An 11,244-nucleotide genomic window follows, 5' to 3' on the forward strand; every position below is an offset into this window, starting at 1 on the left:
AGATTTTGAGAAATTCTCATTTTTCTATTTCTCTCATAACATCCTATGTTAATGCAAAAAAACAACCTGGCAATATTATATATCATACTGTTAAATGGCAGCCATATTTTAAACTTTATTATTTAATTTCTGCGAACGCGGCCCCAAATGCACGGTAGTTGTGCATATAGAGCACGATTTATCAATCATTTTGCTATTTATTTCATTAAAATCATCGGTACAGATTTTGAGAAATTCTCATTTTTCTATTTCTCTCATAACATCCTATGTTAATGCAAAAAAACAACCTGGCAATATTATATATCAAACTGTTAAATGGCAGCCATATTTTAAGCTTTATTATTTAATTTCTGCGAACGCGGCCCCAAATGCACGGTAGTTGTGCATATAGAGCACGATTTATCAATCATTTTGCTATTTATTTCATTAAAATCATCGGTACAGATTTTGAGAAATTCTCATTTTTCTATTTCTCTCATAACATCCTATGTTAATGCAAAAAAACAACCTGGCAATATTATATATCATACTGTTAAATGGCAGCCATATTTTAAACTTTATTATTTAATTTCTGCGAACGCGGCCCCAAATGCACGGTAGTTGTGCATATAGAGCACGATTTATCAATCATTTTGCTATTTATTTCATTAAAATCATCGGTACAGATTTTGAGAAATTCTCATTTTTCTATTTCTCTCATAACATCCTATGTTAATGCAAAAAAACAACCTGGCAATATTATATATCAAACTGTTAAATGGCAGCCATATTTTAAGCTTTATTATTTAATTTCTGCGAACGCGGCCCCAAATGCACGGTAGTTGTGCATATAGAGCACGATTTATCAATCATTTTGCTATTTATTTCATTAAAATCATCGGTACAGATTTTGAGAAATTCTCATTTTTCTATTTCTCTCATAACATCCTATGTTAATGCAAAAAAACAACCTGGCAATATTATATATCAAACTGTTAAATGGCAGCCATATTTTAAGCTTTATTATTTAATTTCTGCGAACGCGGCCCCAAATGCACGGTAGTTGTGCATATTTATATATACACAGATAATAATACAAATTGTAGAATGTTTTAACAACTATGTAAAGTATTTATTTTATATAAATAACATGTTTAAATAATATTCATCGTCATGTGTACTTTTACTTATTTTCACAAGGTGGCATCTTTATGTTCCCATAGGTTAGCTTTCTTCGTAAGTTGGCAGCCCCTAACATAGCGGCACTTTCGCATTCCATATTTATATCAAATAAGTTTTATTTTTGTTTGCGATTTCTTTTATTTGTAGTTCTATACATCACACAACTGATCGGCCATATATGTACATCATGCACTGCAATCGCCCCAGAACCATACTTAATCCGCACAGCAGCATGGATCGCAGTAAGTTATGTCCCAATTGAATGACTGATTGATTGTACGTATTTTTAGATAGTACCATTATTATCTGCTAGGTTGATTAAATTTGATTTCTTATACTCATCTCTTTACCCCAATTAGGTGCACCATTTGGGATCAACGTGATGCGTGATGAGATAGCCTTCGGCATTATTGAGTGCATCGATTCGCTGGTCGACCAAGGATTACATTTACATAGGCCTCGTCTGTCAGCCACATGATGAGCAACAGCAATGCGGCCATGGACGATGGCAACGTGGACGAGTGCTGTGATTCGATTACGCAGCTGACCAGCGCTTCGTTTCATCAGCACCATCTGATCAAGGGTCGGCCCAAGCGCACCCCAACCCGGCCGCTGAATTATGCGCCGCTGGATATTGGTAATGGCCTGGAGCACTTTTTCAGACCCGGCTCGGTCACGCCCACAACGCTGACCCCGTTGGTGTCGCCCACATCCGAGGATGTGCTGTCATTTGTCATTGTGTCATTGTAGGATGTTATGAGAGAAATAGAAAAATGAGAATTTCTCAAAATCTGTACCGATGATTTTAATGAAATAAATAGCAAAATGATTGATAAATCGTGCTCTATATGCACAACTACCGTGCATTTGGGGCCGCGTTCGCAGAAATTAAATAATAAAGCTTAAAATATGGCTGCCATTTAACAGTTTGATATATAATATTGCCAGGTTGTTTTTTTGCATTAACATAGGATGTTATGAGAGAAATAGAAAAATGAGAATTTCTCAAAATCTGTACCGATGATTTTAATGAAATAAATAGCAAAATGATTGATAAATCGTGCTCTATATGCACAACTACCGTGCATTTGGGGCCGCGTTCGCAGAAATTAAATAATAAAGCTTAAAATATGGCTGCCATTTAACAGTTTGATATATAATATTGCCAGGTTGTTTTTTTGCATTAACATAGGATGTTATGAGAGAAATAGAAAAATGAGAATTTCTCAAAATCTGTACCGATGATTTTAATGAAATAAATAGCAAAATGATTGATAAATCGTGCTCTATATGCACAACTACCGTGCATTTGGGGCCGCGTTCGCAGAAATTAAATAATAAAGTTTAAAATATGGCTGCCATTTAACAGTATGATATATAATATTGCCAGGTTGTTTTTTTGCATTAACATAGGATGTTATGAGAGAAATAGAAAAATGAGAATTTCTCAAAATCTGTACCGATGATTTTAATGAAATAAATAGCAAAATGATTGATAAATCGTGCTCTATATGCACAACTACCGTGCATTTGGGGCCGCGTTCGCAGAAATTAAATAATAAAGCTTAAAATATGGCTGCCATTTAACAGTTTGATATATAATATTGCCAGGTTGTTTTTTTGCATTAACATAGGATGTTATGAGAGAAATAGAAAAATGAGAATTTCTCAAAATCTGTACCGATGATTTTAATGAAATAAATAGCAAAATGATTGATAAATCGTGCTCTATATGCACAACTACCGTGCATTTGGGGCCGCGTTCGCAGAAATTAAATAATAAAGTTTAAAATATGGCTGCCATTTAACAGTATGATATATAATATTGCCAGGTTGTTTTTTTGCATTAACATAGGATGTTATGAGAGAAATAGAAAAATGAGAATTTCTCAAAATCTGTACCGATGATTTTAATGAAATAAATAGCAAAATGATTGATAAATCGTGCTCTATATGCACAACTACCGTGCATTTGGGGCCGCGTTCGCAGAAATTAAATAATAAAGTTTAAAATATGGCTGCCATTTAACAGTATGATATATAATATTGCCAGGTTGTTTTTTTGCATTAACATAGGATGTTATGAGAGAAATAGAAAAATGAGAATTTCTCAAAATCTGTACCGATGATTTTAATGAAATAAATAGCAAAATGATTGATAAATCGTGCTCTATATGCACAACTACCGTGCATTTGGGGCCGCGTTCGCAGAAATTAAATAATAAAGCTTAAAATATGGCTGCCATTTAACAGTTATGATATATAATATTGCCAGGTTGTTTTTTTGCATTAACATAGGATGTTATGAGAGAAATAGAAAAATGAGAATTTCTCAAAATCTGTACCGATGATTTTAATGAAATAAATAGCAAAATGATTGATAAATCGTGCTCTATATGCACAACTACCGTGCATTTGGGGCCGCGTTCGCAGAAATTAAATAATAAAGTTTAAAATATGGCTGCCATTTAACAGTATGATATATAATATTGCCAGGTTGTTTTTTTGCATTAACATAGGATGTTATGAGAGAAATAGAAAAATGAGAATTTCTCAAAATCTGTACCGATGATTTTAATGAAATAAATAGCAAAATGATTGATAAATCGTGCTCTATATGCACAACTACCGTGCATTTGGGGCCGCGTTCGCAGAAATTAAATAATAAAGCTTAAAATATGGCTGCCATTTAACAGTTTGATATATAATATTGCCAGGTTGTTTTTTTGCATTAACATAGGATGTTATGAGAGAAATAGAAAAATGAGAATTTCTCAAAATCTGTACCGATGATTTTAATGAAATAAATAGCAAAATGATTGATAAATCGTGCTCTATATGCACAACTACCGTGCATTTGGGGCCGCGTTCGCAGAAATTAAATAATAAAGCTTAAAATATGGCTGCCATTTAACAGTTATGATATATAATATTGCCAGGTTGTTTTTTTGCATTAACATAGGATGTTATGAGAGAAATAGAAAAATGAGAATTTCTCAAAATCTGTACCGATGATTTTAATGAAATAAATAGCAAAATGATTGATAAATCGTGCTCTATATGCACAACTACCGTGCATTTGGGGCCGCGTTCGCAGAAATTAAATAATAAAGTTTAAAATATGGCTGCCATTTAACAGTATGATATATAATATTGCCAGGTTGTTTTTTTGCATTAACATAGGATGTTATGAGAGAAATAGAAAAATGAGAATTTCTCAAAATCTGTACCGATGATTTTAATGAAATAAATAGCAAAATGATTGATAAATCGTGCTCTATATGCACAACTACCGTGCATTTGGGGCCGCGTTCGCAGAAATTAAATAATAAAGTTTAAAATATGGCTGCCATTTAACAGTATGATATATAATATTGCCAGGTTGTTTTTTTGCATTAACATAGGATGTTATGAGAGAAATAGAAAAATGAGAATTTCTCAAAATCTGTACCGATGATTTTAATGAAATAAATAGCAAAATGATTGATAAATCGTGCTCTATATGCACAACTACCGTGCATTTGGGGCCGCGTTCGCAGAAATTAAATAATAAAGCTTAAAATATGGCTGCCATTTAACAGTTTGATATATAATATTGCCAGGTTGTTTTTTTGCATTAACATAGGATGTTATGAGAGAAATAGAAAAATGAGAATTTCTCAAAATCTGTACCGATGATTTTAATGAAATAAATAGCAAAATGATTGATAAATCGTGCTCTATATGCACAACTACCGTGCATTTGGGGCCGCGTTCGCAGAAATTAAATAATAAAGCTTAAAATATGGCTGCCATTTAACAGTATGATATATAATATTGCCAGGTTGTTTTTTTGCATTAACATAGGATGTTATGAGAGAAATAGAAAAATGAGAATTTCTCAAAATCTGTACCGATGATTTTAATGAAATAAATAGCAAAATGATTGATAAATCGTGCTCTATATGCACAACTACCGTGCATTTGGGGCCGCGTTCGCAGAAATTAAATAATAAAGTTTAAAATATGGCTGCCATTTAACAGTATGATATATAATATTGCCAGGTTGTTTTTTTGCATTAACATAGGATGTTATGAGAGAAATAGAAAAATGAGAATTTCTCAAAATCTGTACCGATGATTTTAATGAAATAAATAGCAAAATGATTGATAAATCGTGCTCTATATGCACAACTACCGTGCATTTGGGGCCGCGTTCGCAGAAATTAAATAATAAAGCTTAAAATATGGCTGCCATTTAACAGTTTGATATATAATATTGCCAGGTTGTTTTTTTGCATTAACATAGGATGTTATGAGAGAAATAGAAAAATGAGAATTTCTCAAAATCTGTACCGATGATTTTAATGAAATAAATAGCAAAATGATTGATAAATCGTGCTCTATATGCACAACTACCGTGCATTTGGGGCCGCGTTCGCAGAAATTAAATAATAAAGTTTAAAATATGGCTGCCATTTAACAGTATGATATATAATATTGCCAGGTTGTTTTTTTGCATTAACATAGGATGTTATGAGAGAAATAGAAAAATGAGAATTTCTCAAAATCTGTACCGATGATTTTAATGAAATAAATAGCAAAATGATTGATAAATCGTGCTCTATATGCACAACTACCGTGCATTTGGGGCCGCGTTCGCAGAAATTAAATAATAAAGTTTAAAATATGGCTGCCATTTAACAGTATGATATATAATATTGCCAGGTTGTTTTTTTGCATTAACATAGGATGTTATGAGAGAAATAGAAAAATGAGAATTTCTCAAAATCTGTACCGATGATTTTAATGAAATAAATAGCAAAATGATTGATAAATCGTGCTCTATATGCACAACTACCGTGCATTTGGGGCCGCGTTCGCAGAAATTAAATAATAAAGTTTAAAATATGGCTGCCATTTAACAGTATGATATATAATATTGCCAGGTTGTTTTTTTGCATTAACATAGGATGTTATGAGAGAAATAGAAAAATGAGAATTTCTCAAAATCTGTACCGATGATTTTAATGAAATAAATAGCAAAATGATTGATAAATCGTGCTCTATATGCACAACTACCGTGCATTTGGGGCCGCGTTCGCAGAAATTAAATAATAAAGCTTAAAATATGGCTGCCATTTAACAGTTTGATATATAATATTGCCAGGTTGTTTTTTTGCATTAACATAGGATGTAAAGAAAAAATTGGAAAACTGCATTTTTTTCATAAACTGCGCTATTAAGTATGACTTAATACTTCTCATATAATTTTTTTTGACTTTTTAATTTAATTTACTTTGAGTCCTTCCCATTTTTTCATGATTACATATAATTCAAATTGAGTTGGTTCCCGCTCAGTTCTGTACAAAATTGTTCAACACTGATGCCAGGCAGTGATTCAGTTCACGTAGGAACTAGCAGTTCGATAGACTTTTTGAATGAACTATATGAGGTTGGCTTACAATTAATTAATTTTCTCAAAATCTGTACCGTCCATTTACTTAAAATTAGTGCCTAAAGCTTCTTAAAATATCTATCTACAAGAGGGTATACCGTGCATTGAGGGCCATTGTCTCTGAGCTAAGAAATAAGGGCTCGAAAACAAGGTTGATTTTTTGCGGTCATTTTATATGGGGCTGACTTGGGGGTTGTTGCACTCTTTTCCAAATATCTTAAAAATGGTACCGACGATTTTAATCAAATTTTCACAGTTGGGTAGGAGAAACTATAGGCTTTAATCGTGTATATGCGGTTTTCGGGGCCATCGTCCCTAAATTTAAATGTTTATGGAATGGTGAAAACCTAATATTTTAACCCCTTGGTTTACCCATATTATAAATTAAAATTCAAAAATAAATGAATATAGATAGTAAATAATTTAATTTATTGCAATTCTGCATTTAAATTTATTTGGTTTTGTGCTTAAAAACATAAATAAATGCATTTTAAAGTGACCGATTCCTTTTCCGATACCAAGTACCAAAATTCGACGCTAACTCACCGCCGCTAATTTGACGCACATGAATCGTCGCACTAAATATGAAAAGTACTTGTGTTTAGGGAAACGCAAACGTCAACAAACCGTCGCCACATACTCACATTATGGAATAAATTGCATAAATTAATTTGTTAAACATAGTTTGGAGTTAGGGTTAGCGATCGAAATAACTAATACATACCTGCACATATCCGTAACAGATTGCTAACGCTTGCCGCCGTTAACTGACGTGGACCTGCTGCTGTTGTTGTAACTTCTCTGCTGATTACAGCCGCTGCGTGTGAGTGCAAATCGAGCAACAAAATTGAACATGTGCAGCACACACCTAATTGATTAACTGTGTTTGCAGGCCACAACATGTCCGCACGTCGCCGGGGTCAAACGAAAGACGGCCGGGAGCTCGTCGAGTCCATGGCCGATGCAGAAGACAAAGAGGAGAAGCCCGATTTGCTCGGCGATAGACGCAACATTGCCATACTCCTGTTCCTGTACGTGCTGCAGGGCATTCCCATTGGCCTCATTGCTGCAGTGCCCATGCTGCTACAGAATCGCGGCGCCAGCTACAAACAGCAGGCGGAGTTCTCCTTTGCCTATTGGCCCTTCAGCATCAAGCTGCTGTGGGCGCCCATTGTGGACTCGCTGTATGTGCGACGTTTCGGACGCCGCAAGTCGTGGCTGGTGCCCGTACAGTATCTGCTGGGCGGCTTCATGCTGCTGCTGTCGGCGCACGTGGATCGCTGGCTGGGCGGCGATGGCATCGAACCGAATGTGCCGCTTCTGACGCTGTTGTTTTTTGTGCTCAACTTTTTGGCCGCCACGCAGGACATTGCCGTCGATGGCTGGGCCCTGACCATGCTGAAGCGCTGCAATGTTGGCTACGCATCCACCTGCAACAGCGTGGGCCAAACGGCCGGCTACTTTTTGGGCTATGTCGTGTTTATTGCGCTCGAGTCGAAAGACTTTTGTAACTCGTATCTGCGCTCCGTGCCAGCGGATGAGGGCATGATAACGTTGCCACGCTTCCTCTGGTTCTGGGGCGTCACATTCATTGTGGCCACCACGCTGGTCGCCCTCTTCAAGCGCGAGAACGACATTGAGGATGCCCACACTGAAGCGCGCTACAAGGAGGAGCACGAACTAAACATACACGAAAGCTATAAAGTCCTGTGGGACATGGTACGCAAGCGACCCGTCCAAATCCTGGCTGGTATTCTGCTCACGGTAAAAGTGACATTTGCCGCTTCCGATGCGGTTACCTCACTGAAGCTCATCGATGCCGGCGTGCCGAAGGAGAAACTAGCCCTGTTGGCCATTCCCGTGATTCCACTGCAGCTCATACTTCCCATTCTGGTGGGTAAATACACCAACGGACCGCGTCCCATGGATGTGTACTTAAAGGCAATACCCTACCGCATATTGCTGGCGTCTGTGGCCACGCTTATCGCCTATGCTACGCCATATATGATCGCTGGAGGGGAGGTGCCCGTCTACTACTATGTGCTGCTGATCGTTAGCTATGGTTGCTATCAGGTATTTCTGTACTCCATGTTTGTGGCAGCTATGGCATTCTTCGCCAAGATATCCGATCCCGCCGTTGGTGGCACCTACATGACATTCCTCAATACCTTATGCAACCTCGGTGGCAACTGGCCAAATACGGTGGTGCTCTGGCTGGTGGACGTGCTGACCGTAAAGCAGTGTACCACACAGCCCGACAATCTCTGCGAGAACAAAGAAGGACAGCAGGCAAGTTTCCTTGTTGTTTAATGCCAATGAATAGATTTCCTTATTCATTTTGCCGTGTTCCTTTAGGCCTGCACCACGGCTGACGGCAAGTGCGAAATAATCTTTGATGGCTACTACTTGGAGGCCATGGTGTGCGTGGTCTATGGCATCATTTGGCTGCTGGTGGTGCGCAAGTGGATAATCCATTTGCAGAATCTGCCGACGCGTGCCTGGATGGTGGTCAAGCCTTCCGCGGCAAAGGACAAATTGAGGTAGCAACTAATCGTATGATCTTCGTTCTGCGCTAGGCGCACAGTCATTGGTACAAGAAGCTATAAATAGAGAACTAGAACTAGGACTAGGACTAGGACCCAATTGCATTATAGGCTAGACAAATTGTAAATTTTTGTAATAGCCGCGGCTCTCAACGGCCTCCGTATTGTTTTGTAACTTATTCCATATGGAAATTAAATTAAATTTGATGTTAAATGGAATACAGCATTGGCATTCAGGCTGCGAGTAGAGGATGTTGTTTTATTCGCGCCGTGTGTTGTTTGTGTTTGTGTTTCGACAAATTGTAAAGCACACGCAGACATCATTGGCTACGGTTTGAAATACAAAAAAATAATGTTTATCTTATGCTTAATAGTACTTCCAGGAGTCAATCGATTCTTGATTCTTTTGTTTGCTCTTGCGCTCAATCAGACCTGCCAAATGCTCCGAGCGCATGGACAGCGAGTCAATCTTCTCCACCAGCTGCTGATAGGGACTGAGTGGCTGTGTGCCCATCACCACATGACCCAGCTTCGAATCGATCTTGGCATTCAGACGTGCGTTGCGTATCAAATTGACGATCCAGCATTCGGCCTCGTTGGGCTTCATGTTCAGCTTGTCGGCCAGCATGCTAATGGTGATGCACTGATGGATGCGGCAGAATGTTTCGAAGATCATTAGACGCGCATCCTCCACAAACTCGTTGAGGCAGGCGACAATGAAGAAGTCATTCAAAATGACCGTTTGGCACTCATGCAGCTTCAGGCGGGCGCCCTCAAAGTCAAAGTTCACGTAGAGGCACTCGAGGAACTCGGTGATGGGATCACGATACGTGTACGACTCCTGCTGTATGACCTTAATCAAATCCTTGAGCGCATTGCGACGCGTGCGATTGATGACCACAGCGGTGGCCAAATAACGCATAATGTGCGGGCACATCGTCTGTATAGCGTTCAGATAGAGCGGCTTGTACAGGAACATCTCGATGATGAGGTCGCGTCCCTTAGGATGGTTGAAGAACACCAGCACCGACCAGTGGATCAGCCAGGTGCGCTGCTGCAGCGCCTGGATAGTAGAGAAATTGGCGCTGTCAATGTAGTCGCGCAGACGCGTCAAATCCTCCAGTGCAGTGTTCCAGTTGAGGGTCAGAATCTCAGCGGCCAGCTTACCCCACAGCACGTTCAAGTAGTTCTGCAAGGATTCAAAATAAAACACCAATCCTGGCGTAAAATTAAAAGTGACCCACCTTGTCGTTGGGTGACATGACAATTAGGCAGAAATACAAATATGATGTGGACTCCTGGTAGTTGCCGCACTCATACAAGTACTTGGCCAACTTGTAGGCGCTCTCCAGATGCTCCACCTTGAAGTTGTAATCCTTTTGCAGCGCATTCACAAAGGTCTTCGAGTCCTTCATGCTTTCGCCGTTCTTCAGGATATCGGTGGCTTTCATGATGGGCGCCACCTCGTTCTGGAGCTGCTTCAGTGTGGCCAACACCTCGGCCTTGCGCTGCACCAGCTCATCCGGCATCTCCTGGCTGAGATTGAGACGCTTGCGCGTGTCCATGGTGTAATCAATCATGTTCGTCTTGTTCACCGTCTCCAGAATGTACTCCAACAGCTCTTGCTGATTGTAGATCTGCACAATATACACAATATATAAACATTACGCGCTTTGTTCGACATTTTGGCCCGTGCTGATGACGGTGACACGAAGCAATGAATTTTTCTAACCTCCTTGCCGCATAAAAACTCCAGCAGTGGAAAAGTCAAGTGTCTGTCCAGATACTGACAATTGATGCGTGTTAGATCGAATTGTGCCATAATTGCAGCTGTATTTCACTATATTCACAACAAATTACTATGAATTTCTACACGAAATCTGCACAAAAATACGCGTGCGAAAGACGCACAGTGCTGCCCTATGGCGAAAAGAAATGTTATTTTTTATTTGTTCAATATGTACACACTGACAGCAGGTAACATCGATTCGGAAAAGTCGATAGTCACGTAAACGATATTTCAAATGAAATCGATGTATCGGGTGGTGATGTAGCAGTGAGCTTTTTAACAGCTAACATTTGAGCGCCAACATTTGAATGCCA

The 11,244-nt window shown here is 38.6% G+C and overlaps 2 protein-coding genes across 2 annotated transcripts; one reads left to right on the plus strand and one right to left on the minus strand.

Annotated features, from left to right (window-relative positions):
• The first annotated feature begins 7,178 nt into the window (after positions 1-7,178).
• LOC6622663 (acetyl-coenzyme A transporter 1) lies at positions 7,179-9,360 on the plus strand. Its single transcript, XM_002046987.4, has 3 exons — positions 7,179-7,421; positions 7,491-8,887; positions 8,954-9,360. The coding sequence occupies exons 2-3, from the start codon at positions 7,499-7,501 to the stop codon at positions 9,140-9,142; spliced, it is 1,578 nt and encodes a 525-aa protein (XP_002047023.1). The 5' UTR covers positions 7,179-7,421; positions 7,491-7,498; the 3' UTR covers positions 9,143-9,360.
• A 13-nt stretch (positions 9,361-9,373) lies between these two features.
• eIF3e (eukaryotic translation initiation factor 3 subunit e) lies at positions 9,374-11,078 on the minus strand. The gene is made up of 3 exons (XM_002046988.4): positions 10,874-11,078; positions 10,386-10,778; positions 9,374-10,330 (listed from the first exon to the last, which is right to left on the minus strand). The coding sequence occupies exons 1-3, from the start codon at positions 10,961-10,963 to the stop codon at positions 9,509-9,511; spliced, it is 1,305 nt and encodes a 434-aa protein (XP_002047024.1). The 5' UTR covers positions 10,964-11,078; the 3' UTR covers positions 9,374-9,508.
• Positions 11,079-11,244: the final 166 nt, after the last annotated feature.

The sequence above is a fragment of the Drosophila virilis genome, chromosome 3 (genome assembly GCF_030788295.1).
Source record: "Drosophila virilis strain 15010-1051.87 chromosome 3, Dvir_AGI_RSII-ME, whole genome shotgun sequence".
In the NCBI taxonomy this organism is placed as follows: Eukaryota; Metazoa; Arthropoda; class Insecta; order Diptera; family Drosophilidae; genus Drosophila; species Drosophila virilis.

Excerpts from the sequence above, each read along its gene's own strand:
- LOC6622663 (XM_002046987.4), top strand. The coding sequence starts at position 7,499 with ATGTCCGCACGTCGCCGGGGTCAAACGAAAGACGGCCGGGAGCTCGTC. Across the intron at positions 8,888-8,953 it reads AGAACAAAGAAGGACAGCAG|GCCTGCACCACGGCTGACGG; the intron begins GCAAGTTTCCTT and ends GTGTTCCTTTAG.
- eIF3e (XM_002046988.4), bottom strand. The coding sequence starts at position 10,963 with ATGGCACAATTCGATCTAACACGCATCAATTGTCAGTATCTGGACAGA. Across the intron at positions 10,779-10,873 it reads AGTTTTTATGCGGCAAGGAG|ATCTACAATCAGCAAGAGCT; the intron begins GTTAGAAAAATT and ends TATATTGTGCAG. Across the intron at positions 10,331-10,385 it reads TCATGTCACCCAACGACAAG|AACTACTTGAACGTGCTGTG; the intron begins GTGGGTCACTTT and ends GAATCCTTGCAG.